Source organism: Pochonia chlamydosporia, chromosome 5, assembly GCF_001653235.2.
Source record: "Pochonia chlamydosporia 170 chromosome 5, whole genome shotgun sequence".
Taxonomy (NCBI): Eukaryota; Fungi; Ascomycota; class Sordariomycetes; order Hypocreales; family Clavicipitaceae; genus Pochonia; species Pochonia chlamydosporia.
The window spans coordinates 3,361,186-3,388,668 of NC_035794.1; the positions used below are offsets into that span (position 1 = coordinate 3,361,186).

A 27,483-nucleotide genomic window follows, 5' to 3' on the forward strand; every position below is an offset into this window, starting at 1 on the left:
GGAGTCTCGTTGGAGTATCTCGGAAGAAGCGGGTTAATTGAACTTGGCAGTATAGGTTGAAAGGTTGGAAGCAACGTGGTGTGGACAAGTCTCATATGCAGGATGCTGGTTATGTTAGCATGTTTGACAAGTACCTAGATTGAATGAAGTCGTCATTTCCTATTACCAGATGTAAACTTGTTTCTCGTCCCAGAACGTGCAGATAACTATGGCTATATGACAACATGGAAGTTACACAAGCTGTCTTATGTACGCCCAAGCAACGCATCTTAGCTTAACCAATTCCAATTAAGTGTTTTGCCTTCCAAACCTCTCGTATCAATCGAGAAAGTCAAACTCGCAACCTGAGCACTTGCAAGACCGTCGCCTATCACAGTGACAGTTCCAGCCATTTCTTCCAGCAGACTCGTCAGTATCGCTTCAACCATCCAGTCATTTCGACACTCTTCCCATGAATGTATCCCACGCTCAAAAACAAAACGTGGTGGCCATGCCGAAGGCCTCGCAAGACAGCACCCCATTAATACACCAGAAATGAGCGATCCCAAGAAGTTCAAGAACACAAGATTCAAGACGGAAGGTAGGACTTTTTGCCATAAGCGTGAACTATACTATACTGGGAGTATTCGAGAAACGAGATGTTTTCCCCCGTATCTTGCATGGTCACTTCCATCGAAACACTTATCCACGACGCAGCACATCAACATCAACGAAAAATCCCAAAGAGTATCACCTCGATTCCCAACACGAATCAACTATGGCCGAATAGGCAACACACAAACCCCGTCCCTAACATCCGTACAACAAACCACCGCCGACCCATCCCCCCTCCTCTTCCCCCTCGCTCTCTTCGCAAACAAGACCACATCGGCACACATATACGGCAAAGGCTCTTCACCCTCCCTATACAATAACTGCGCTACCGCCTGTGACCTTATCCTCCTCGGACATACGTAGAACGTGGCATTATTCCGATACACCAGCTGTGGTCCGTCGTCCACAGAGGCCACGCCCACCTCCGAAGTCCCCTTGCTGCAATCCATACTCAGCGCTCGTTCGCCATGGCCCCCTCTTGGAATCGATAGACTCTTCATGTCTTGTCCGTCACCGTAGGCTACGCCCGTTGTTTCGGGGTTGAACCAAAATGTTGTGCCTGCGTCGGTGCCATTGTCCGCTGGTTTCCTCAAGATGAGAGGCTCATGACATCCTGATCCTGGTAGAGATATGACCTGCCAGTTTTCAATGCCGGCGGTGAATTGAGTCACGTTGGGAGATTTGACGTGCGCTATGAGGTGGAAGTTGTGGGAGATGGCAGGGAGATCAGTGGGTGTTATCAGTTGGGCGTTCGTTGTGGTGATGGCCGCATACGCCGCGAAAATGCTGTTGAAGTTGGTCATTTTCTTCAACCTCGTATTGGGAAGCAATTTTCTCCGTGGATGGTTTCTTGAAGTTCAATCCACGTTGGGAGACGGCCTATGGGTTGCCTCGCCATGGCGTCAGATCAGTTTAATTACGATTTAATTAAACGCGGGGTGCGCTTCGCTGGAATGAACCACGTCGCGCATTCACATCCCTTCAAGTCTGCCGATCGGTCGCGAGTCTGCCTATACTTAGAAATAATTCGAATCCTTTTAGTAGACGTGTTGGCGCAGCTGATGTCAATTTGAAATTCCTGCTCTTTATCCATCCCCGTATCTTATCATCGGCGGTCGCGTGTCAGCTGGAAGTCGTGGCATCTCAGCCCATCCAGCCCTCTCACATTTGCCATAAATGTGTGGCTCAGCTGAGGTCGACATGTCACTTCCGTACAAATGCCTATCTGTTTTGCGGTGAATATACTCATGGCGGTTGAGTCTAATGCATACCGCAGTTGACTGGCTGGCTGTTGATGCAAGGGCAGGAAGCGAATGTTGGTGTAGTGCTTAACCTTGACACCAACTTGTAACGACTTCGCCAGGTGGTGGGTGGTCTTGGTCGACACTGATAAGCCATAAGTGAAGCCATGAAATAACAAATCATTTGTAGAAAGGGGCTGGCTGATGGCAAAAGAAAGACAATAAGACCGAGACTTGAAAGCGGGTAACTCTAGGCTGGCGGCCCGTCTCACACGCTTTATTAGAATTGCAAATATCGGCACAATGTCACCACAATTGCTCTCCTTTGGTCGATAGAAGACCGTCGCGCCATCCAAACAAGTGCGTGACACCACCGTAATCTGTAGGAGACCCACAACAGATTATTGAAATCATCAATTGGCAACGCGAGTCTTGGAACAAGTATCCTGATAGTTGCCGACTCCTAGTACAGGGTACGAAACCTGGAGCCGCCGAGCTTGTAACGTCACCGTCACGGTGTGATCAACTTTGCCTTGATGTTTTCTCGCCAACACATGGCCAGGGACAAGCTCTCTTGGACGGAACAATACGGGCCTGTTACGGAGCACGGAAACCAACAATTGCGACGGTGAGGCGGTAATCTTGGCTTGCAGCCCTCATCCTGCCTTTGGATCGGTGTGAAATACAGCAAAACAACCTTGACAGGACTGGAAGCCAGCCTGCCTGCTACACCTGCCAGTCATTGGAGCCACTTCCGACCAGCTTTCTGCTCCCGATAGCCCTCAATATCAGGTTTGCCTGCCCTGGTAGAGACCCCATCGACCGAGTCAATCGGTGTGGTGGGTGGCTTGAATCGAAAGCAAGGGTATATTGCAAATGTATCTTGACTGGGGTGGTTTTTGGGTGGTTGACTGGAAGTTTGGATTTCCCCAGTTTCTTCTAAATTGGTTGGACAGGACCATTGCAACCCCTGACAGGCATGGCTTGAATGATCCCAGTGACAGAATTCTCATAGAACCATGTGGCGTTTGGTGCCTTGCATAAAGTTCACATTCCAAGCGGCTGCTAGCTTGATCCCAACTGTGTGGGCTCAACTCTCACAAGTTCTGTGCCTCGCCAATCCAGGAAGACCTGCATGGCTTGGGCTTGCGTAGGGGTGATGTGATGGTGTTGAGTGCTCCTCGATTTCCATTTTGATGTTGTGGTCAAGAGACACCACAGGCCTGGCATGCCCAATCCAATGCTGGTGGTTCCCGCTGCATCCAAGGAACCATATCGCTGGTGTATTTGTTGACTAGCTTTGAGGCCGTGGAGCAATTCCTATGCTTGGACGAGCACGCAGGGTCCATGTGTTCGCCGCGGTGAGAGATAATGTCGATTGCTCGGAGTGAACGACTTGTCTGGGAGTGGATGCCGAGAACCACGGACCATTCTCTTCAACAAGACATTGAAAGGAAGCGTTGTCGGTGGCCCCTGTCCAGTCAGTGATCCATGGCCATACCAAACCAGACTGCAACAAAAACAGTCGATCCCAGTCAATGACAAACCTTGTTTACGGCGAATCTTTGCAAATTGCAAATTTGGACATGAGGGCTTTTTTGTTGTTGTTGCGTTGGCATTTGCAGTGCTGGGATGTTGAAGATGCAGTCAAAACGAAACATGCGAAGGAGAGGATTGCCAAGACTACGTTTGTGTCCCCAGGAAGGGAAGGAGCTCTCGTCTAGTCCTTTCATTGCGGAAGTAGCCGCCAACACCATCCCCGTCCATGTAAAGTCGCTAGGTATCAACTTGGAAGTCAGGCCATGGTATCGAGATAGATTGCTCCCGCTCTCCGCACAAAACATTTCAAGGCAGCGGATTGGATTCTGCCAGGCCGTTTGCTTTGAAAGCTGTTGGGCTGTATTGCATGCAGTCGCCTGCATCTACGGATGGACCACCCTGCGAGCAGTTGAGCATCACATCACATCGCATCCATGCACCAATTCGTGCAGCTCGTCAGGCAACCCGGAAGAAGGAACCGTCTTTTGGCTTGCAGCATGTTTCATGCACAACACATGGACAATTGGCAAAAGCTTGATCCTGTCAGGTAACACATCAGAAACGACCTGTGACCAATGTCACCTTCAGCCCACCCGGACTAGCAGGTAAGTGGTGACAATGGACATACGGCTACTTGTTGAATGCTCTCCGGGCTTGTTCAACGTCATTCTGTCATTTCGGAGAGTCTCAGGTCACAGCGAATTGCATGGATTTGCAAGATATCATTCGGGCACCATCTCAATGGACTCCGTACGTCTTGTCGCACAAAACCACTTCGAATGCCGACGCCGTCAACCCACAAAAGGGGCCACTCTGAGCCTGTCTTGTGCTTTCGGAACAACCAGATGTTGTTAGACGCCAACAGAGCGCGGCTACAAGCTACAACGTGTGTGCTGCATGGCGTATTTTAGGCGTTCCATTCCCTTGCTCGGGCTCGAAAGGCGCGAAGAAGCAATATCCTGACGGACCCTTGTTTCGAGCAGTTGGCCCGCGGACATGGAAGACAAAAAGTTGGCCACTTGGCCGATAATTACCTGTGATGTCAAGGTTGCAGGTGTTTGGCAACCTTGACGCTTGGCTGGCACATGTTTCCGGTTCCGCTACCCCATGCCTGTTGGGAGGCTGCAATCTGGGCATTCGATTGTTGTTTCCACACATCAGAATGCCCACAAGGCAAAGACATCACCGGGCGTGTCTTTGGACGAGAGCCACGGATCAAAGACCTCGCAGGGCTCACGAAGCATTTGATCCTTCCAAAGACGCCATGGAGCTAATCCGCAACCCGCTCTACTCTGTCACCAAAAGCCCTCAACCGCACTGACGGCACTGACAGAACCGACTGACTCAGGGAAGACGTGGTAGGGCATTTGCAATTGCCCAAAACCGTTGATCGACGGAGGCTAACCAGGGACACGGAAATCTAGGGCAGCCACTTGCCAGCATTCACTACTGTTGCAACTGCCATTGTTGACCAAGGCTCGGCCGCGGCGAAATATACTCCATCGGTCCTGACCATTTTGCATTTTCTGGCTTCTGCCAAGTGGCACAACCCCCAGGCAAGCCAGCTCGAGAACAAATCAAGCTGAATAAGCAAAGGGTACGAAGTACGAGGCGAGAGGTTTCCAAAAAAAAAAAAAAACGGATCAGTCGTCGACATAAACAGCCGGCCTGAGACAGGCTGTGGACTCATGGGCCATGATCCCAATGATGCATGTTGGAGATTTATACAAAATTCCAAGTGAGATAGGCGCGTCCTTGATGACCTGCTGCCCCCTAACTGCTCCACGCGCGTTTGTTCAACACCAATCGGCGTCCCATCCGCCCTACACCAAGTCTCAACGTGCTCTCCATTGACTTTGGCCTGGCGCCTGGATCCCCGAGCAATCATTTGACGCTCAAATAAAGGACGGAGCACACAGGAGTGAGTGGACCACCAGTCCCAGCTTGGACAGACCAGACCTTGGGACACGGCCACCGAGGCGGCCTAGTTTGCCTTCCAGTCCCCGCCGAGACCCCTGCTCCTTCGTCTCTTGAGTCGGGTCGCCTGTCTTGTCCCTGGGAAACTGGGAACCTGGGCCGCCACTTCAAAAGCATCCGTCTTGCTCTTTCATTTTAGGGCCGGATCATTACGGTTCTCAAATTCTCTTCATTTGCCTGGCTAACGACCACTATTGTTCTCCAACTTGATATAATCGACCAGCGTGCCAGTCGACAAATCCCACCGCAACAGCAATCTTGAACATACATGCACCGTCGACAGGTCAGCATATCTACCATCCCACCGAACGATCTGTCACTTGTCACCTGCGGCTCTCAAGCCGAGAGAGAGCTCTCCCCGCACCCTGCCCCTCTCGGCCACCTGCGAGTGTGCCTGATTAAGTTTCGGACTTCGTATCAGAGAGCCAACCAAAATGGGCATCTTTTCTCGAAAGGACAAGGTTCCCAAGGGTAACTCGTCCATCGCAGCTTCACAATCAACGGCCAGTTTTGCCTCTGCAAATTCACGGGGTATCGGAAATCGCATCTCAGCTGGAAGCTTCACATCAGGAGGCACACCACTATCACCAATGTCACCAGTCAAGCTGCCCAAGGTCGATCTTCCACGACCTCCCGACCCTCAGTTGGACCCTGTCGGATACCTCCGAAGCTTGGGCGCCGTGAGGGACAGGAGCCAGATTATTATGGACAAGGCGAAGCGTAACGAGCTAAATCACTTTGATGTCGACCTCACCAAGTTAACAGACGTGGTTACTTTTGTTTCCGGCCTCATTAAGGTAGGCTTCACCACTACCAAACATGTCGAGCGCTGTGTCATTACTCGCCTATGATCCCGATTGCCTTCCGGAGAGGGCCGATACGATGACGTTTCATCACCGCTGTCTCTAAGAAGCAATTTCACAGATTTATTTTTTGCAACGCACAAGCTAGTCTTGCTGACCTGGATGATAGCGAGATTACGATGCCCCATTTACTAGCATACCTGGCCATGGACGATACCAGCATTTTTGTGTTGGCGGCCGCGACCGAGTCAAAGAGCTGACCGATTCTTGGCCAGATTCCGTGGATAGCACCGAACGTTGTCGTCGACTCATCGACCTTTTTCTAGTGAGCGTCTTGCTTGATGCTGGCGCGGGTACTCAGTGGAGTTATAAAAGCAAGGAGAATGGCAAGATTTATCGACGTTCGGAGGGCCTCGCCGTTGCCAGCTTGGAAATGTTCAAAGAGGTAAGAGTGTAGCTACTACCCAAATCTCTGATGTTTGGGCGAGCAAAACTGATGATTTGCCAAAGGGTCTCTTCTCCGGTGACGCAGGGAACAAATTTCAGGTGGACAAGGACGGACTTAGGGCTTTGACTGTGGCAAAGCTTGAAATTGGGCTTCAGTCTCGCACTGGGAATGAATTAGCCGGCTTAGAAGGTCGTACCGACCTGCTCATTCGGCTTGCTGGCGCGCTTGGCGATAAAACGGATTACTTCGGAGCAGATGGCAGACCTGGAAACATGATTGGTAAGAATCATTCGATGTACATGTTTCTCGGAGCTCCCTCCTCGGGCTAACTTTGTTGTGACAGATCACTTGCTTTCTCACCCGTCCACTCAAGCGTCTTCGATGCTAATCGTACCATTGCCAGTCCTTTGGAACGTCCTGATGAATGGTCTGGCGCCCATTTGGCCTCCATCTCGGACGGCCTTGAATGGTGTGTCTCTTGGAGATGCATGGCCGTGCCAGGCCATGCCCAACCCAGGTGCCGCATCATGGGAATCCATACTGCCGTTCCACAAACTCACGCAATGGCTCACATACTCTCTCATGCAACCAATGCAGTCGCTGCTCAATATGCACTTTGCCGGAACTGAATTGCTTACGGGTTTACCAGAGTACCGTAATGGCGGTTTGTTTGTGGATCTTGGCGTGCTGAATTTGAAGAAGGACGATATGGATCGCGGTCTCCAAAACTACACCAACTACTGTCGCCGGACTGGCCATAAGGGAGTGGAGGTAGCTCCCATGTTCGAGCCTAGCGATGACGTGGTGGTTGAATGGCGTGGTGCAACAGTCGGCTTACTTGATGTCCTTTGTGCGGAAGTCAACAAGTATCTGCAAAAAGAACTTGCCGGCAACGAGATGACACTGCCTCAGCTCTTGGAGGCAGGAAGTTGGAAGGTTGGTTTACAAACCGTCTTCATGCTCTCAGCGACCATTGAATGCTAACTGTCGTATAGGGGGGCCGCGAAATCGCCGAAATTAACCGGCCGAATACCAAGGAGCCACCTATTCTTATTGATAGCGACGGAACCGTGTTCTAGTTCAAGGACATGATCGAATTGAGCTTTTACTGGAGACAATAGTTTGCTCTTGAACCGTCACTTATTACGAAGCACATGACGTAGGGCAGATGGATGGGAGAGGCCTCATCGCATGACGATATCCCTACATTATAATTGCTGAATGGTTTTTCCCTCAATATTAATTACATGAATAGATGCTCCACAAAGGGCAAGCTGATCATACTCATAATGTTTGATGAAAGGTGCATTTTGACATTCGTCCCTCCCCGTAGTCCCACAGCCCCCTCTAATTATCAGGAGTTGTTGTAGTCTTGAAATTCTATTGTACAATCACATTGTCTAGGGAGATATACCTGGTTCTACCGGAACCATATTCTGTCCCAAGAAGCCTCTAAAACACCCTTTTGTACACAAGATACATAAAAGTTACATTTTATCCACTCTCTCATGTCCGACACAAGATCCGCCTCTTTAACTCTTACCCTTGTACTTCCTCTCAAACTCATCACGCTCCTGCTGCTTGCGCGTGTCTTCCAACTTGCGAATCAACTCCTTTCGCTTTCTCTCTGCCTTTTCTTCATCCGTGCCACTATAAGTACCTGTATAGTTGGTGATTTGGTCAGACATGCCCTTCTTCATGTCGTTGAGGCTGGTGTTGAGGCGTTCTCGCAGACCAGGCTCGGGTGTGTTCGCTGCACGCGGAGCTTCGTAGGTGGTTTGCTTGGTGGTAGGGGCTGGGGTAGCGGTGGGATGAGGGGGGAGACCGACGGTTCGGCGGACGAGGGCGTTGTTGAGGACGATGGCAGTGATGAGGGTGGACGCGCCGAGGGCGACGGTCATGAGGTTCACGGCGGCGGAGAGGAATGTGGTGCCGATGAAGCCGACTACACCGAATACATAGGTCATTGTTTTAAGCATCTTCTTCTGTGACTCGGGGGTGTGTTTGGCGTTGATCTGCGATGAGGTATTGTTAGATTTTACTTTGCAAAGCTACACGTTTATGGGGGACAACGTACGGCCAGAGCTCCAATCATGAGAGCTGTACCGGCGGCAGGAAGGATAAAGTAGGGATCCGTGGCCGTCAGGTCCGGAAACCAGAGATACCCGGCTGTCTCCATTGCCGGCACAGGCACATTCGTCATGCCGCTGACAATGCGGAACAGTCCAAATGTAAACGGGATTTGACCAAACGACCACAGCATGCCCCAGTTGCTAGCCCCGTACTGCTCCTTGAGCATCTTGTTCAGGTACTGGCCCTTTTGGCGCATTTCATTATCCTGGTTTGCGAAACCCTGCTGGACCAGCTTCATTGCCTCTTGGGACCGAGGATCCTTGCGGAGATTTTGCATGACGGCGTTGAACTTGAGACTGCGAATCTGCGGGTAGAACATGAGGCAGCGGAGGAAGACGGCCGTAGCCATGATGGAGGCGCCCCAGCCCAGGCCGCTATAGACATGGACGTGCTCGAGCACCCATTGCATGATGGACGTGGGGCCCACACCATAGTCGAGCCCAAGGGCGCTCAGGTACCCTATCTGTTCGGGCATATTGAGAATGTCCTGGCCGTTGACGATGTCGCTGATGGAAGAGAGGTCGACTTCGGAGGCCGGAACGGCGGGTTCGGTGGGAGGCGTGGGGATGTCATTTTCTGGCGTTGGGTCGACGGGGCGGACGGCTTCAGAAGGGGCTGAGGTTTCGGGTTTTGTAGCCGCTGGTGCTTCTTCGGGTGTCTTTTTCTTGCCGTACCCCCAGAGGGAGAAGTGCCGCGATGAGGATACACCTCCGAGCATGAATGGGGCGGCGACATTGTGCGTTCGGAACGGTGAAGCTGTGATGTTGGAGTTCCCGGATCGTAACGACGTTCCGAATTGGCGACCGTTTCCGAGTCGTTGTGAGAGGGCGCTGGGAGGGCTCTAAAAGGAGCGAAGCTTGTCAGTTTATCGGACTTGAGCATGCTAGACACAAGGAATCGCAATGTGTGAAATTAGGGGAACACTTACAGCCCATCGGGTCTGGAGTTGCCTCCGTGCCCCTGATGAGGGTACGGAGCGCGCAATGGCTCGGCTGGGAAGCATCGCGGCGTTTTGTGGTGAAGGATGTTCTGGGAAATCAGCGCGATGTTCCACGGCGGCTTTCGTTGGTGGTTGGTTGGACAATTTTTTGGGTGAGTTGGACGGGTAAAGGTCGGGGGTAAAGTTGGCTGCCGTTTTGGTTCCTGGCGAGGTCGCATGTCAGGGACCTGGTGTTATCGATAAGAAAGTTCTCGTGGCTGCGGGTTAGATTGAGGAACAACTGGTCCTTTTTTTTTTGGTGTTTATTTCAAGAACATCTTGTTGATAGCTTTTGTGTCATCGTTTTGTGCATATGAAGAGTGGGATCGGGGACTGTACTCTACTAGGGCTCTTAGTGGTATTGCATCCTCATGGGGCGTGTGTATTCCCGTGCGTCAACTTCACTATGAGTACCAATGTAATGGTAATAAGTTGACAAAGATGAAAGGATAAATATTATATCGCATACAATTGCTGACGTTTTGCCGAATTGACCAAGATTCACTACCTTTCGGCTTGCTCAGATTGAGTTCGCCTGAGTGTTTTCAGGTTTCAGCTCTAGTTTTGGGATGAACAGGGAAGAACATGTCGCCAGTATTTGACCCGAACCTGTAACCTTCAGTGTAGCCACAGAGTTAGGTGCATGTTTATGGACTTGATAACTCAATGTAAAGCGGTGGCATGATATTATAGTGGTTTTGTCTCTTGCCGTCTTTACAGTAGGAGCTGTGTTAGTCATGCCACGTTCTTTCGGACCCTATGGCCGATGGTTCAAGTAGTAGTGCCGGTAAGTGAGTGCACCCGAATGAACAATTAGGGTTCTAAAGAAGAGGTGAATCGTCCATATCTAATCTCGCAACTATTTTAATACGTCAAGGCTCTGCGACACTAGCCCAGCAGGCCTGAAGATATATACACAAACAATCATCGCACACCATTCTCGTACGCCTTGGCATATTTTGCTTCATGACAAGGCCACATGCAACTGAGTGAACCAACTCCTCTTATGCTCACATGCCGCTCGTTTCTCAGCCTATAATAAGGGCCGAGCGATGATGCAGCAATGGTTACCAACGCCATGATGGTCTCGGAAATACCAAGTCATGAGTATATAAGTCAATGCCTCTATTCCAAGCTCGCCAAATCGTCCAATGATGGTCCTGGTCTTTGTCGCTGTTCCCGGACCTCGATACCTGGGCCGATGGGGTGAGCCCGTCTTCGTGACATGGGGAAAACCTAACGTATCTGGTCAGCACGGGATTGCAGTCAGGGCAGGATTGGAGCATCCGTCAGCCGCGTAGATGCAGCCACATATGGGTTATTGTATGATAAGAAATTCATCTCGAGGGGATATGTTGCCGTACCTTGGTACCTCCCCAGCCTAATCTGAAAGCAGCTTCATGAGCGAATAGCTCTCCAAATCCCAGCATCATGCCATTGATAAACGGTAACAATAGGTTGATGGCGGCACCTCGTATTAATGACCAAACAGTCGGTGGCTTGTAGAGAATGACGGGAGAGCCAGAGCTCGCGGGTGATGTGGAGAGCTCTTCGCCTGGAGAGTATTGCTCGCTGTCTGAATGCATGGTGATGCCAGACTCGGCGAGGTGACTTGACGGATCGTCTGAAGCCATTGTGGAGCGTTGGAACGAGCCTGTATATCTGGACCAAGCTCTTGTTGACGTCTCGATCTCCGGGTTGCCGCGACAAGACGAGTTGTCGACTCGAAGGATGGTCGGTGACGGAGATGTCTGGTCGGCTGCGGCTCACACTTGTTGAGGCTCGGAGCAGTTGATGGCCGGCAGTACGCGATCTGGGGGCTGATGGTGGTGGGTGACTAAGCAAACGGGTTTCACCCGGTGTCGGGCGGGTGCTCTGTGGACTGTGGTAAATGCCTGGCACTTCCCGATGGAAACAAGTGCCAGACTGTGGTGGGGTCTCACCCCGCCACTTTGGACCTCAATGACCTGGACCTTAAACTTGGCTGAAGCTGCTTGGGAGAGCTACTCGGCTGGCTGGACCTACGGAGTGCAGACCAAACCACTTCACTGCAAGACTGGAGACATGACGACGGACCCGCTGCCTGCCGACTAGTGACAAAGAACCAGACGTCAAGCTGATTCTGTCATCTTCTACTTGACACTTCCTCCAGCCAGACTTTCTACCGAATTTCCTTGTTGCAACCTACTGACCTGCTGTCCCTTCAACCAAATACTCAGTTGGCATCTGGTTGCAGTATCCTGCATACCCCGAACCCTCCACCTCTGCGATCATTCACCAGTTGCCCCACGGCTTTGGCAACAAAGCTATCCAAAGTTGTGCATCATGGCCGACAATCAGGGTACTCCCAACCGGGACCAGCTCGTCCAAGACTTCATCGCAATGTGTAACTGCAGTCCAGAAAAGGTATTGAATCTCCAGCTACTCTGATTTCTTTGAGCCTCCCGGCCAGCTGCCTAACACAAGTTACTTTGGACAGGCAACACAATACCTCGATGCGAACCAATGGGACGTGATGGCTGCGTGTGAAAGCTATTTCCAAGATGACGATGAAGCAAAGATGCAAGGCGACTCAGGTGATTCACGGCCCGAGCCCGACTATACTGGACCACGTACCCTCGACGGACGACCTGCTCCCGCCACAGCTTCTTCCAGTCGAGGAGGAAGGCAGCCCACATCACAACCTAAGAGGAAGGGTGTAGCGACGTTAGGATCGCTTGGTGGGGGCGGTCATCAGCACGATGACGACGGTGACGATGATGACGACTACGACGAAGCTGAAGATGACGAGGGTCGCGGTAACCTCTTCGCAGGTGGTGAAAAGTCTGGGCTTGCTGTGCAGGATCCGCACCAAGACGGTGGTCCGAGGAAAATCATCAATAACATTTTGGCCAAGGCAAAAGCGTAGGTTTCACCCTCTCCCTTTCAAATATCTTGACTGAAGATGTGCATGTGCTCACATTTTCCGCAGAAATGCGTCGCGTCCGGAGCAGACTGCAGATGAAGCTGGTCCTTCTGGTCCATCTCACTTCCGTGGTGCTGGCGTTACTTTAGGTGGTGAGGGCGTGGAGAGTCGCACGATTCCAGACCCTCTGGGTGCTCCTCCTCCATCAAGTTCCGTACCTCAGGAGCGAGTCCTTCATCTCTGGGAAGATGGTTTCAGCATCGACGATGGAGAGCTCCGAAAGTTCTCTGACCCGGCCAATGCAGCTGATTTGAAGATGATTGAATCGGGTCGCGCACCTCTGCATCTCATGAACGTTCAGCACGATCAGCCCGTCGACGTCAAGCTGCACCAGCACGACACGCCTTACAAGCCGCCTCCCAAGAAGTATAAGCCGTTTTCCGGATCTGGTCAGCGTCTTGGAAGCCCCGTGCCTGGTGTTGGAGGTCCCGCGGCACCTGCTGCTACTACAAGCGCTGTGCAGGCGTCGTCAGGGCCAACCATCGACCCGTCACAGCCAACGCTTCAGATCCGAATTCAGATGCCAGACGGGACTCGAGACCCACGGACGTTCAATACCACCAGCACCGTCGGTGATGTTTATGATTACGTCACAAATTTACAGCAGACTGGAACTAGAACGTGGGTTCTCGCGACGACTTTCCCCACCAAGGAGCTCACGAATAAGGAGCTGGTCTTGGGCGATATGAACGAATTCAAGACTGGTCGTGGAACAATCGTCGTTAAGTGGGCGTAGGGTACTGAACTCAGATGCTCAGTAGCGTAGTGGAAGGAATCAAGTAACATCAGCAACATGCATGGGATTGCTGGCACGTAAGTTAAGCTTTATCTTGCTAGACGGAATAAAACGACCACGATACAGACTTAACATGTCAAAGAAAGTAAAGAGATTATAATATTTGTATTTGAACACCTATCCAGATCCCAAGCCAAACCTTTCATGAACAGGGTTAAATGGTATTGTCACTCCAGACGCCCAATTGAAAATATGATGTCGCTACTCATGCTCATTTACAAATCATCCCAGCGAAGAAAATGACCCTACCTTACATTCACGACGCAGCAGGTACGGCCGCCGCTGCAGCAGCCTGCGGAGCCGGCCCATCCAAAAATTTGAAATGCTCAATGGCAATCTGACAATTTAGCATTGCCGCATTGAATCTCGCTTCCCCCGGCGGAAGCACCACCATGAGATACGTATTCGTCGTAAACTTTAGAATAAACAAGTTGAACCGCATGCCAGCCTTGTGCTCCATGCGAATAAACTGCTCTGCATTCCTAGGCGTTCCCGTAAAGCGCGATATGCTCTGCTTGAAGTGTTTCATAATATTCGACATGCGCTCCAACCTATCCTCTGTGGGGTTGCGGCGCCCCTCAGCCGACGTCCATGATGAAACGGCCAGAAACGACGTTCTCTCAAAGAGCAGCAGCTCCTCTGCTTCAATAGCCATGCCCAAATTCGCCAGGTTGCGCTCAATCACCGACAAATTAGGCACCAGGTCGTGAATAATGGATGCCCATGCCTTGTACAAGCTCTGATCCCAGATTGATGTCGCAAAGGGGGTGAGTTCAATGGCGCTCACGTCTCCGCCGACGGAGTTGACGTACTCGGTCGTCTTTTGCTTGACGGTGCGGACGCGTTCGTCGTATACGGTCTCGCGGGCCGTGGGGACGACGAGGTCCATTTTGTGGATGAGGATGTAGATTTTGGCGGCGGGGGAGTATTGCAGGAGGGCGGAGAGGATGGATACGTAGGTTGCTAGGTCGCGGTCTACGTCGCGGGATTCAATGTCGAAGACGTAGATGAGGACGCCGACGTTGGAGAAGACGTGGACGCGTTGTTGGGAGAGGTAGTTCTCCATGAAGGCTTCTTGGCCGCCGCAGTCCCAGAGGTTGAGGGTGAGGTTGCCGAGGAACTTGACGTGGGAGAGGTCGATGTCGATGGTGGCGCCTCTAGAGCATTGTGGTTAGAAAAGAGTGCGCTTGGGGGGTTCAAGATTGTGAGGGATGGGGGCTTACAGTCTTCGAGTGTCGCGGGCAATATAGTTGCTGAAGATGATGCTTCTCATGGAGGACTTGCCGGACCCGGATTTACCCATGAGGAGGACCTTCTTTTTCTTGGGTTTTTTGACTTCGTTGCGGATCTCGGATGCTCCCGCGTCGGGGGGAGGGTGGTCTGTATGTGACGCCATGATTTCTGGTATGGTATGGCGTAGGTGTTGCGTGGGATACTGTCTCGAGGTTGCGTTTGATTGAGGTTGAGAGAGTGGCAGAGTGAATGGTGGTTTGGGCGGCTTGAACGTGGGGTAGCTTTGAAGCTGGGCTGGTGTTTTGGGTGGGGCCTGGTCAAGTTTGGCTGCAGGGGACTAGAGCTAGCTACCCTGGGGTGCCATGGGGCTGGTCTTCGGTCATTAAAAATGCATACCTATTAAAAATACATGTCTTTGATAACGAGACGGATGAATCTAAGATCTAAAATTTTTGTTTTGTGGACCGAGTGTAATTTTGTTCACTCATTCTGTGGTTGTCGATTGGCTTTGTGACGCTTAATGTTTGAGTGATAGCAAACTGAGAGAGGAGTATAGTTAGTGCTGCTTTCAACGGAAAAGCACTTCAATGTTATGGCCAAATAAACACATCTGGTGGGCTGAACGATTTGGAGGCCACTTGAACTGTCAACTGGTTCTTGCCTTAAAATTATAACGCAGCGTCGATAACAATCATTCACATTAAATGGCCATCAAGCCAGCTCTTCTACCCTAGAGCACCGCGAGTTTATGAATAGGTACCTACCTAGGTAGGTAGTATGGAATTAAGTGGCTATGGTAAACTCCGCATCGTACCTTCCATTTGGAGATTTTGATTCATGCCAAGATTTGGATTTCCACATCTTTCATTTAGCTCATACTACGTGTGCTCGTACTAACATCATTCCTTACATGTCGGCCATGCTGGCGTGCTTCATCTTCCGAGCTTATTTCTTCTCATCAAGCTCTACTCTACCCTTCTCCTCATCCTCGTGCTCCAAGACCTTGGTAGATGACACCTCGCTATCCATACCAGCGACCTTGTTCTCAAAGTCTCGTCCACGGCGCTCGGGGCCCAACATGGTCGTGAACACAATACCAAGAGCGATAATGGCAGTCGCAACGCCCATCACTGGCCCATAAGCCTCGACTCGGTGGCCGTTGGGCTTAGTCACAAATATCTTTTCGGAGAGGGCATTCACAATCTGTGCAGACGGTGACGAGATCATGTTGCCGATCTGGTACGTAACGCCAGGGAAAGTGGATCGGAAAGCAACAGGAGAAAGCTCGTTCAGGTGAATAGGAATGACACCCCAAGCGCCCTGCACGAAGAACTGCATGAAGAACCCGGACGCGCTGAGCGAACGTTCACCAGCAGGCAAAATCCAGGCCGGGATCAAAACCGCAGATACCAAAGCGGCGACAATGATGGTGCGACGTCGACCGAAGAACTGCGACAGATACCCAATAATCGTACCGCCAACGCAGGCACCTGCCTTCATCAGAATGGAGGCTCGAGAAGCGCCAGCATTATCCAGCTCTTTCTGGGTAAGCATGAAAGTGGTGTACGAGTCTTGCGAAGTGTGGGAATAGTAGTTGAACCACGTCATGAGAATGATGCAGTATACACACATCTTCCACTCTTGCTTGAGCATTTTACTAGTATCGCGCCAGAAAGCTCCTGGACTGGCAGTCTTCTTGCCATTCTGCTTGGCTTCCAAGAATTGTTGCGACTCGGGAAACAGAATACGGATGAGTCCGACGCCGATGGAAAATCCAGCTGCACGGAGAGAAAACTTTGTATTAGCATTTTGGGAACCATGATTGGATTCTTGAACATCAAAACTTCAAACTTACCGGCCGCCCAGAAGACAGTCTTCCAAGTGTCGGTGCCCCCACCAACGCCAAGGTTGGCGCACGCAGCCAAGACGTAGCCAAACGAATAGCCCTGCTGCAAAATACCCGACATCAAGCCACGAGCGTTAGATCTGGCCAAGAAACGGATGTGTCAGCTAGGTTCTTTCGATAATATCAACTTCAGACGACAACAACTTACGGGCATTGCTCAAGAGCCATGGCAATGGCGTTGCCATAAACACCACCCATAAACAAACCAAACAAACTTCGAACGGCCAGAAATTGCGAAAATGTGCGACTGTAAATGGTCGCGATTTGAAGAAGACCAAGAACAATCATGTTGACAACCATGGGCCACTTGCGACCCCATTTATCACCTGCGAGACCGAAGAAAGCTGCACCAACGGATCGAAGCAGCAGCGTCAGTGTGATAGCAGTGGTAATGTCGGTCTTGGACCGGCCATAGTAGTCTGCTAACTTCTTGGTCTGGATCGACAGTGCGTGAAAATCAAATGCATCGGCCGTCCAAGAGAAAAATCCCACCAGAAAGAAGAGCCAGTTCTTTGCTGATAGTTGAGCGAAAAGGCTGATGGGGTTCACGAAGCGGTCTGGGTCCCTCCATTCACAACGTGTCTCTCCGTACTCATTGGAAAGAACTACACGCTGTCGCCAAATAAACAAGTCGCGGAGGGATTGCTTGGCAGTGGGAATAATCCCCTGGGCCAGAGGGTCGGCCGGTTCGTTCTCTCTTGGCGCCATTGCGAGAGAGTTGACTTTACAACAAGAATAAAAAAAGGTGGCCTGGTGAGCAGGAACTGTCAAGGTCTTTGAACTGACGAACACGGTCACTTGGTAGAAGGACAAGAGCGCTCTTATATAGCTGACCTTGGACCTCTTCTTGAAATTGAGGGTAGCAGCTAGAAGAGCCTCCGTGGTAAGGTAACACACGGGGCGTCTGGAATATATATACCTAATACTCTAGGGAAGTTTGGCGGCTGGGTCACACATGCATATCCACGTCTTGTCACACCTGGAGAAACTCGGAAGCTTTGCAAGCAGGCACGCCTCCGAAGGGTGTCTCTAACACGATATGCATCTCCATGGAATGCATGAGGAGAATCCCAAATGAACGAGCAATTCTCGTTTCTGATGGTGTGTGCGGCAAGAGAACGGAGAACCAAATACGGTCGCCCACATTTGGGAACCAGACCGCCACCACACCTCCTCTTTCAGCATTAGCGTTCATTGAACTACAAGCGGAATCTGGGGATATCCGGCTGACAGCACGGAACGACTTCATTGTGACACTATTTCGCTCCCTAGAAAGAAATTCTGATGTGGATCCGGCTAATACTCGAGGCCAGACAGTGATGATGCTGGCTTGAGTGGCCCAAGAAACCGGGGGTGTGTGTGGATGTCAAGCCCGCTCCGGTTTTGATATTCGTTGCCCAGCCTGCTAAAAAGCAATTCATCCATTGGGACAGAAATCGAACGAATCAACGATCACATATCAGCACTTTGACGCACTTTTTGGCTTAATGGAAACCGTGTTGTGGGGGTTCACTTCTGTCAGACTCCCTGAAAGCACCCAAGAGAACCAGGTTGACGATGCGAGGAGATATGCAATGTGGCCCTCCATCCGCCACGGGAGAAGCCCTGACCATGCTCCTCCTCGGAACCGAAGATGACCAAGCTACCGAGATTACTAGGAATTTGTGGCGGCTGCAATGCAGACGAAAAAGCATCACACAAAGCACATATGGAATCCTTGGCTGGGCTGGAACGACAACTGATGTGAGGCTGGTTGCACCCGTGGAACTCACACAGGATGCGATGATCTCCAGAGCTACACGCGATTTTACTTTTTGGGTTACTGTTAAGATTGATGTTTAAGGAATAAGCTTAAGCGCAAAATGGCCCAGTTCAAGGCAGGGCCGAGACATAACCTTCCTTTAACCCCGCTCATAACTTGTTGCTTCATCCCTGCTAGCATGGGTCACGGAGGGCCGTGGAGGAACTTTTCCTCAGTTTCTCAGACCATGAACCCACCACCAGCTGACCCATGTGAGACGAGGTCAGTCAAGGGGAAAGGCGGTTGGTGGACTCGACAAGACGGGCTCAGGCTGTTCTGAACGTGGCTGCAGATGGCTCAATGCCGTCATGCAGCCAATCGCCCAGGAGCGGCAATTGGCCACGATGCATTGTGGCGAGCGCTGGGCAGACATCATGGAAAACATCAGGTTGGTGCTTCATCGGGGTTCTTTTTCGAGCTGTCAAGATCTCAACACCGATGCAAATTGATGCCAAGCAGATGAGACAAGCCAGTGGTTCGCGGCGCAAGTGAGTACGACATATCTGGCGTTGGCGTGCCTTCCCCAGATTCCACCAGGGTTCAAAAACCGACATTCACATGGCGACGTTGCAACAAACGTGACACTAGCAGGACTACGGAGTACGTGGGTAAAGCTATGCTTGTTTGCAGGACTAAAGTGTCTCATCTGAAAGACGAGGCAACGCAGGTAACAGCGACCTAATGTTCGAGCGGTTTGTCTCCGGTTTTCTGTCCGCTAGCACGATGCCATTATTCTTGCGTGGCCGTCGTAATTGAACAGAGAACACAAACCATGGTGGAATGTGCATCCACTTCCTCTTCAGCAGGTTTGGCCAGAAGCTAGGATTTGCATGCTCAAAACGCTTGGCGCCATCGTCTTACGGTGATCTGCTGAACGCCTTGCAGCACCGAGTCAGTTGGCAACTGACCTTGGCAGGGTCAACGAACATGGCGTCGACGTTGGCCACGGATTCGAACAATCTGTTTCGGCCACTCTCCGCAAAACAAAAAAGCCACTTGCCCACTATCCCGTAGGTGGCTCCCGCGCCGAAGATTGTGGGATGTAAGCCAGGAAGGCAAGGCATTTTGCCAAGAGATGGGGGCAAACCCCAGAAGTTAGTGGCTCCATTTGGCGGCATTCCCTCCGCAAGATGCAAATCCTTCTAGATGCCAGAAGACACACCAACAACCACACATTTGTTGTTGCCTTGAGTCCCCTGGTCTTAAGCCTCAGTCTCGACCAACCCGGAGGCAGATGCCGGACGGGGCTCATGGCTTAGCACTGAAACCATTGGCGGTGGTGCTGGATAAGTTCAACTGCCTGTCCACCTTACCCACGACGGTCGAGTTTGGCACCGCACACCTAGGAGAGCCAACTTCCCACACCGACCGGGATACGCCAACTGTGAGCTGCGATTGTTCTCATCCTTCATGTCAGCATGTGTTGAGCATGTTCCCGTGCGATCCCGAGAATTCAAGCACTAGAGAAAAGAAACCGGCGCCATTATGAGTTGGACGGCACTAATACGCTACGGTAGTGTCGTGAGCATCATGAGCCTGTAAGCTTACAACCGGCTTGGCACCGAAACTGGAAAGAAACCAATGAATTGGGGATTCTTGATTGGCATCGCGCATTTCGAGTACTTTTGTGTATGTGCAATCGTCTTTTCTCAAGGCGGATCTTAAAATCGAACTTTGGACATGTATTCGAACCGGGGACCACCCGCGCCATCCTGTTTAAGAGTCTCAAAGTGGAAGGTTTTGAGACCGCCATCCAAACTGTACTACGGAATTCACTGGACATTTTTTTATCATGATGGTGATGAAGGGGACATTGAAACATCTGGAGAAGATGATCACATTACAGGTGCAAGGGTTCTGAAGGGAACCTTGACCCTGCAGATACCCTGAGCTCCGTGCCCCGGAGAAGAATGGTCGCCATGTGAGAGGCAGGCTTTGTCCCGGACACAGGGTACAGCAGAATGAAAATTCTACAAACACCTGGCTCGTGTGAGCTTGTTTGCTTGCACGATATATTGCCTAGGCCTTCTCGAAGGTCGTCGCGGCCCGAATTGTCAACCATTTCACTCCGTAAGGAGATTACATTCAACCATAGGCTAGTACGGAGCACACTTATTCAAGACTATAGCTTCAGTCCGGCAAATACGCCGGCAGCATGTAAATATATGATGAAGACCCACAAGGATGCCTGTATTTAGGCGGCGTTGAGGAATGGTTATCCGTTTCTTGAAAGTCCGCTAAACTTGGTATGTAATTGACCCTGAAGCAATTGTCCAATGATTTAAGATGGCGCCGCCAACTTGTGCATAAATGGTATGCATGCTATGCCGGTCCTCACCGAGGATCTCTAGCTCACAGCTTGGGCAGCATATTGTTTCCGGGGGACAGGGAAATGTCGGAGGTAAATGGTTCTCGTTGTCACCCGAACCATCGTTGTTTACTCAACCATCTGTTCCGTTTTGGATAAACTCGAAATCAATGAAAATGGCGCATTCTTCAGGCTAGCGGCTCAGCAACAATAGGACGGTGAACATAATATGCGCCGATTTCGAACGGACGGCTGGGAAACAGTACATGTGAGGGACTCAAACTTTGCTGAAGGCCACATTTGTTTGACCTGAACCAGAGATATCAAATAAGACGGCTACTGTCCATGTGAAACAACAGGGCTAAATTTGGCTCAATAATGTCTGAAAGCCACAGGGCCTGAAACTGGCGCACCAGCATGCAACAAGTCTTTTTCGCCATTATCAGTTATCACTCATAATCATATGGACTAGGACACAATGACAAAGCTCTCCTCGAATATACCAGACGCAAATCATGGCAAATTTGCTCAAGGGAAACTGCCCTTCTCAGGTCCAAAGTATCCTCTCTCAGGGATGGGCAACCAGCCCACCTGTTTGCCATCAATACCAGCAGTGCTGACGGTGTTCCCCCACCACTTCAATCTAATGGGATGATACCCAACTGCGAAGAACATAATTAACGCGCTGAACGCAAGACCGGCGGTCAGAGCCGAAGACAAGACGTAGTTGTACTTGGACCACCACGCGAGGCGGTGCCTCGGCATCCAATACATGAAAATATACGACAAGATGAACCCAGGCGTCTTGTAAGCCATGTTGGAGGGCGCCCAATGCTGAACACCCTGAATAATAAGCACGGGGTTCAACCACATGAGAGAAGCAATGAAGGGGAACAAGGTGCGGTCGAGGCTAGCAAAGCGCTCGGGAGACAGTTTGGTTCGAAGTCTCTCCCTCACGCCGGGAAGATATTTCGGCCCCAAGCCCTGGCCAACAAGGAAGACGACGGATATAAGGGCTCCGATGAGGAAACACCACTTGAACAAAGGATAGACCGAGTTGAACATGCGGTCGGATCCCATGAGCCCCCACATGAGAGAGTTGGAATACAAGGGAGCACCGTCGTTGGCGCAAGTAAACCTGCTTGGCTGGTCGGGCGTACACAAACCCTCGACATTGTTAAGGATGAAATTTTGCGTCGCAACGGCCACGAAACACGTAATGATGATGGTGCCAATCTGACTGCGGAACACGGCTCTCGGCGCAATCTTGCAGTAGTGAGCCATCTTCTGATCCTGGACGTAGTTGTCTCCGTAGCCGGCGAGCGCCCAGCTCCCCAACGTCTGGCCAAACAGGAAGGCATTGGGATTGTTGGGCAGCAGGAAGCCCGTGATGATTTGGATCAACGACCCCAAGCCCAAGTTTGTGCCCGTCGTGGCGGACAAGAATGACAGCGGCACCGCAAACACCAGATTGACGCCGATGACGAGAAAGATCAACCACACGGGCACGTCGACGGGGTATATCCGCGCCCAGATGATGTTGACGACAATGGCGCCCACAAAGATGATGAGGAACCACCAGTCAGGGACTTCCTTGTACTTGGCCATGGAGCGATTGTGCACATCCATGGCGTCCTCGTAGTTGCCCTTGCCGTAGCGGAGGCCCTTGTAGAAATCAACGTAGGCCTTGCCAATCGTCTTCCACTGATTCACCATGATGTACAGGAAGTAGACGGGGTAGAAGGCAAAGTTAGCGCCAATGGTGAGCACATAACCCGCTGAATAAAACGGCGGCGAATACTCCTGATACTTTTTCACATCGAGCTTATTGTTGACGACAATCTTCTGCACAACGTAAGGCTTTCCGTCGTTGGCAAACGCAGACGACGAGTTGATGGGCAGATAGCCCGTGTTGTACATGTTGGAGTAGAATATCCCCAAGATGATGAAACCACCCAGAATGCCACCAATGTACATTGTACAAGTCGCGAAAAACGGCTGCGCAAGAGCCGCGTACGACGACGTCGCCACGTTCCAGTCAAACGTCGTAATCGGATTAAACAACCCCAACCCCATGTTGGAGCCCGTCAACACGGCCAGCTTGAAGTTGTCCGGGGCAATCCAGGTCATCCAGTTGAACTGCGAGAGCGCGGTGAACAAGTACCCCGGCAGCCAGTAGTAGACGAACATGCTTCCCGCGGTGACCCAGAAGAACTTGTAGCGCGAGATAGTCCAGCCGTGGATGTTCTCCCTGGGCTCGGGCTTGGTGAGGGCGCGGTTGAGGGCGATGATGGGCATGAGGGTCGGCCAGAGCGCCTTGACGGGGTAGACGGAGAAGCGGCGCAGGTAGCCGGCCAGGCCCATGCCCATGAGCTGCACGAAGAGGGTGAGCATGAGCTGGTAGCCGAAGTGGATGAAGTCGAGGCCGTAGTAGACGGGGGAGCGCTGGACGAGGATCATGCCGTAGCTGTTGGTGGTGTAGATGGCGATGTTGAAGGTGATGGTGGCGAACATTTGCTCCTTGAAGGTCCAGGGGCCGGGGTTGAGGGAGTGGCGGACCTTGAAGACGGTGATGCCCCAGTCTGGGAGGATGGTATGGAGGAGATTGCCGCAGGGGTAGAGGAGGATTTGGATGACGGAGTTGCTGAGAGCTGGGGGGTGTTAGTTTTTGTGTTTGTTTGTGAAGTGTGGTGTAAGTGGTATGAGATGGATGGGTGAGAGGTGAAAACATACAAATGCCAGGAAATCTGGAGTTGAAAAACGTAGACATAAATGTCCCGATAATAGCCCAGCTAATACCCAAAAAGTACGCTCTCGCCGTCTCAATCGGCACCTTGGCATCGTCAATAGGACTCGCCACAGCGCGAACACCAGGATACGGCGACGACCACTTCATCATGGTGGCGTCGATGCGCAAATCGCGATCGTAAAACTCCCCATACGCCTTCGACCCGAGCAACAAGCGCTGCATGCGCTCGCGCATATCAGACGGGAAGTTCCAATCATCCGAGTGAAACTCGAGCGACTCGGTGATGATGCCAATGGCCTCGTCCTCAGACATGTTGTTGATCTTGTCGAGGATGAAGTCGCCCTCGCCATTGGGCGCCAGCGTCTCGAGAAGTTCCACGGGAATCTGGTCGCCATAGTTGAGTGTCGTGACGGGATTCTTCTCGGTGTCGTGAGAAGGGGAGATGTGCGTTTCTACACCGTCCGTCTTTTCAGACGCCATGACGAGCTATGGTAAGTGAAGCTTTGCGAGGTCACCGAAAGATCGTCAAAGGACACGGGACTGCTGACGAGAAAAAAACAAAGCAGTGCCATATTTAAACTATCCCTTCATTGTCTTACAGATCCCTGCTCTGCAACTTGCGGGGAAATAACCGGTCTAGCCTGTCTCCCTTGGACCCTTTCGAATTGTACGACGTAGATGAAAAGGGAAGGCCGATAAACTTCTCCAATTGATGAATTGCAACACCCCCTCTTTCGTTGGGTTCTTGTCGTGTAACCACATGGTTTGCATGGCTCCAGCGTTACATCGGCTGACGCGTGACCATGATCCCAATGAGGGAGTTGATGTTGGTTGATTTTGCAAAAAAAGTGATCAGTACGCCGAGGCCATGGACATTGTGTAGCCGATAATTTTTGAATAATCCTCGCTTGCAGAGGAAACATGTCGTTAGAACGGTCAAGCCACGCCGCCGCAGGGCACCGACGACGCCAAGGAACTGCCGAAGCCTCAGGCCTCTTGCTTGATTTGTTTCGTTTCGTTTCCCCGCCTTTTCTCCGGCACCGGATTCCCCGACTCTTGCTCAGACGGGAAAACACCAACATTGAACCGTTATGTTTGGTGACATGCCCAAACACCGACTTGGTCATTACATGGGATGAACGACGCTAGAGCCATCCCTGCTGCTCATCGTCCGGCCCCAACGTTGCAACACAGAACCAAAGCTTGATAACCCCGCGGTTCATCATAATTGATTCAAACTCTCGGGCCAAATCTTCCGAGTAAATCCACCTTCGTCAACAATCAAACATCCATTATTGCTCCCCAGTACTCAAGTATACTCTAATCAGACCACAGGGACTGACTAAAGTCGGCAAACACCCCGACATTTCTCCCAGCGCCACAATCCTCCCACTTGCCAATTCCGTTCTCGTGCTCTTCCGCCCAGGGCCTTAAAGTGCGGGGAATTAAATATTGGTCAGTTCCGCGAATTAAATGTTGCGGGCATCATACGATGCTGCTCTTTAGCACCTGGAAGACGGGTGTGATAAGACGTAACCAACATGTGTAGATGTTTCTTCGCTTCTGTGAACACTGTAGAGGGAGGACTTGACTCGTCATCTGATGCATCGGTTACAACCAGAGACGACAGTCATAAACCTAAACCTCATCCAGCCAAGATTAATAGTCGTGTATTCATTACAGCAGTTGCGCGTAATAAGTAACAATACTAGAGTAATAGAAACAAGAATCGAAGGCGCTCACAAATGCCATCTAGTCTAACCGGTCTTTGCTCGATTGCCTCCCCCGCTCCAGCTCTGGTGTCCGAGAGACTTTCCTAGTCGTCCTCTCGCCTTTCTCAACCACAGATGCATCCCTGTTGACCTGAAATTCCTTGCCTCGCCATGTCACTGTCGATCCGCATAAGACCGCCCATGTCCAGACCGGCAGTGCCAAGGTTTCTCGTCCGAGCCATGCCAAGAACCACTCTAGAAACCCTCGTCGTGGCATGCCGCCTGCGTGCCCTGTCCCGCGAACGAACCGAGGGCTGTCGTGGCTGCGTTGAACGCTCGCTCCTGAGTGAAGACGCTCAAATGTCAGACGGTCAAGGCACATCCAAGCGATCGCGGCGAGTAACCAGGTCATTGCCATGGCTGACCATGTCTGGGGGATATGTAAAGTGTCGTGGAACCAGGGGAGAGTGGTAAGCCCAAAGGCAAAGTAGGCGCAACAGAGAAAGCATTCGACACCCGGCTCGACCAAGGTGGCCGCCAGAACGGTATTCTTTCTTGCACGTAGCCATCGAACGCGACGTGCAGCGTACGACGTAATAGACATGCCAGCCATGGGCTGGATGACCAGATCGCCCCAGACGATGCCGTGATTTGAATGCTCGGGAATGCTCGATCGCCAGAGCAAGTCACCAATGAGGTGGTCCTCGCAGATGTTGTGTGAAAAGTAGTCAATTCCGGAGGGCTTGTTCTCGCCTTTTGGCAGTATAGGGTTGCGCGAGGGTGTCGTCACTTGGTCGAGGTGGGCTTTTCGAAACATGTTGCTCTTCCCTACAATACAGGGGGCAATACTAACAGTGTTGATGGCCCCATAGAACTTGACATGCGTGGTTGCCATAAACATTTCGTCCAGCCGACCACCTCCGTGGCGGAGAATGCGTGCAAAAAGGCCCTCAGGTTCTCTAGAAATACCAGGAGAAACCCCAGTTTCTGACACTGATGATAGCAGAACCTGGCTGTCTTCTGTCCCGGGACGATTGTAGTCCATAACATCTACGACAAGTGGCATCTGGTGAACAAATTTGTATGGCTTTGTCGAGGCGCCGTTCGGTCCATATCCCATGAGTTTGTCCACCATGCGTCCCAAGACGCCACTTGCGACCCAGACATTGCAGTCAATTATCCATATAATTTCTCCCCGGGCCTCGCGATACGCCCTACTGATGTTGCGGATCTTGGGATTCGGCCCCAGGTTGTTGACGTGGCCGTTGGTGCCGTGTAATATAGGATCGCGAGATTCGACTAGCACCTTGGCGTCAAAGGATGGAAAGTCCTCAACCAGCTTTTGTAGCACTGGGTAGGCGGGGTCGGTCTCATCCTCTACACATAGACGGATGGATAGTTTGTTCGAAGGGTAATCTTGCTGGAAGGTGGATGCGATGCATTCGTAGAGTCGAGGTTCGAGTCCCTTGACAGGGCGGATTATTGTGACGGAGGGAGCATCTTCCCCGAGCTTCGGGGAGATGGGCTTTGGTGCTACCTTGGAAAAGTATCGAAAGCTGTCCCGTAAGAGACGTTAGCATGGCTGATGCGCCAACAACGGCCGCTATCCACACCAGGTGATGCTGAGATGCTTACATTGCAGCAATACCAATTCCCTGGACGACCACAACTGTGATGGCCCAGATGAGACAAATCAAGGCAACAATCTCGACGATGAATCCCATTTCAAAGCTGGCTCAGGAAGCATTGCGTGTGTCGGCGAGGTGTCCGGGCCAAATGGGGTGTTGCTCGCGGCGTCGAGGTTGTTCCGCCTGGTAGTGGACGTTGATGGCGGATGATTGAGCCAAGATTGGAGGAAGGAAATAAATTATGGAAGAGTCAAGTCTGGTGGAATGCTCTTGCGGCCAAGGATTTGTAGAAAGAGTATCGGTGAGTCGCCTTCCGTCACTCCCGTTGCCTCTGGGGGGCTACCAGACCTCACTACCAAACGAGTCGTTTGGGTAAAAGTAGTTTTGTTGAAAATTAAAATGATGCAACTGTGGTCCTATTCGGGTGGCCCGGCGTCAGTTATGACCAACGGCCATCTACTCCGTACTAGGCCTAGGGGATTGTTGTGAATGACATGGATGCATGAGGCAGTCAATAGGGAAGGCACAGGGCTTATGGAGTAAGGGGCGACATGGAGCCCCATACCTGACATGTACATGTATGGTCAACCAGACACCAGACTGCTCAAGTGGTCTTGACGGTCTGAATTGGCCGGAGTGGACGGCAGGTTTGAGCAGGCGGTGGTGGATAC

General features: G+C 51.4%; 9 protein-coding genes across 9 annotated transcripts; 2 read left to right on the forward strand and 7 right to left on the reverse strand.

Annotated features, from left to right (window-relative positions):
* Nucleotides 1-755: 755 nt before the first annotated feature.
* On the reverse strand, nt 756-1,397 carry VFPPC_06322 (hypothetical protein; the record flags this gene model as incomplete). Its single annotated transcript, XM_018285370.1, has 1 exon — nt 756-1,397. One exon carries the CDS (start codon nt 1,395-1,397, stop codon nt 756-758), a length of 642 nt encoding a protein of 213 aa, XP_018142479.1.
* Nucleotides 1,398-5,785: 4,388 nt separating this feature from the next.
* On the forward strand, nt 5,786-7,681 carry VFPPC_06323 (hypothetical protein; the record flags this gene model as incomplete). The annotated part of the gene is made up of 5 exons (XM_018285371.1): nt 5,786-6,148; nt 6,324-6,599; nt 6,665-6,881; nt 6,946-7,538; nt 7,598-7,681. 5 exons carry the CDS (start codon nt 5,786-5,788, stop codon nt 7,679-7,681), a joined length of 1,533 nt encoding a protein of 510 aa, XP_018142480.1.
* A 453-nt stretch (nt 7,682-8,134) lies between these two features.
* Nucleotides 8,135-9,738, reverse strand: VFPPC_06324 (OXA1-like protein; the record flags this gene model as incomplete). The annotated part of the gene is made up of 3 exons (XM_018285372.1): nt 8,135-8,617; nt 8,680-9,576; nt 9,664-9,738. The coding sequence occupies 3 exons, from the start codon at nt 9,736-9,738 to the stop codon at nt 8,135-8,137; spliced, it is 1,455 nt and encodes a 484-aa protein (XP_018142481.1).
* A 1,101-nt stretch (nt 9,739-10,839) lies between these two features.
* On the reverse strand, nt 10,840-11,348 carry VFPPC_06326 (mitochondrial outer membrane protein; the record flags this gene model as incomplete). The annotated part of the gene is made up of 2 exons (XM_018285373.1): nt 10,840-10,950; nt 11,079-11,348. The coding sequence occupies 2 exons, from the start codon at nt 11,346-11,348 to the stop codon at nt 10,840-10,842; spliced, it is 381 nt and encodes a 126-aa protein (XP_018142482.1).
* Nucleotides 11,349-12,039: 691 nt separating this feature from the next.
* VFPPC_06327 (SEP domain-containing protein) lies at nt 12,040-13,415 on the forward strand (the record flags this gene model as incomplete). Its single annotated transcript, XM_018285374.1, has 3 exons — nt 12,040-12,120; nt 12,194-12,618; nt 12,686-13,415. The coding sequence occupies 3 exons, from the start codon at nt 12,040-12,042 to the stop codon at nt 13,413-13,415; spliced, it is 1,236 nt and encodes a 411-aa protein (XP_018142483.1).
* Nucleotides 13,416-13,731: 316 nt separating this feature from the next.
* VFPPC_14012 (GTP-binding protein GTR1) lies at nt 13,732-14,871 on the reverse strand (the record flags this gene model as incomplete). Its single annotated transcript, XM_018291783.1, has 2 exons — nt 13,732-14,632; nt 14,699-14,871. 2 exons carry the CDS (start codon nt 14,869-14,871, stop codon nt 13,732-13,734), a joined length of 1,074 nt encoding a protein of 357 aa, XP_018142484.1.
* Nucleotides 14,872-15,653: 782 nt separating this feature from the next.
* Nucleotides 15,654-17,322, reverse strand: VFPPC_06328 (sialate:H+ symporter (SHS) family MFS transporter; the record flags this gene model as incomplete). The annotated part of the gene is made up of 3 exons (XM_018285375.1): nt 15,654-16,486; nt 16,564-16,694; nt 16,763-17,322. The coding sequence occupies 3 exons, from the start codon at nt 17,320-17,322 to the stop codon at nt 15,654-15,656; spliced, it is 1,524 nt and encodes a 507-aa protein (XP_018142485.1).
* Nucleotides 17,323-21,251: 3,929 nt separating this feature from the next.
* VFPPC_06329 (oligopeptide transporter protein) lies at nt 21,252-23,952 on the reverse strand (the record flags this gene model as incomplete). Its single annotated transcript, XM_018285376.1, has 2 exons — nt 21,252-23,374; nt 23,457-23,952. 2 exons carry the CDS (start codon nt 23,950-23,952, stop codon nt 21,252-21,254), a joined length of 2,619 nt encoding a protein of 872 aa, XP_018142486.1.
* A 1,272-nt stretch (nt 23,953-25,224) lies between these two features.
* VFPPC_06330 (ceramide glucosyltransferase) lies at nt 25,225-26,908 on the reverse strand (the record flags this gene model as incomplete). Its single annotated transcript, XM_018285377.1, has 2 exons — nt 25,225-26,740; nt 26,820-26,908. The coding sequence occupies 2 exons, from the start codon at nt 26,906-26,908 to the stop codon at nt 25,225-25,227; spliced, it is 1,605 nt and encodes a 534-aa protein (XP_018142487.1).
* Nucleotides 26,909-27,483: the final 575 nt, after the last annotated feature.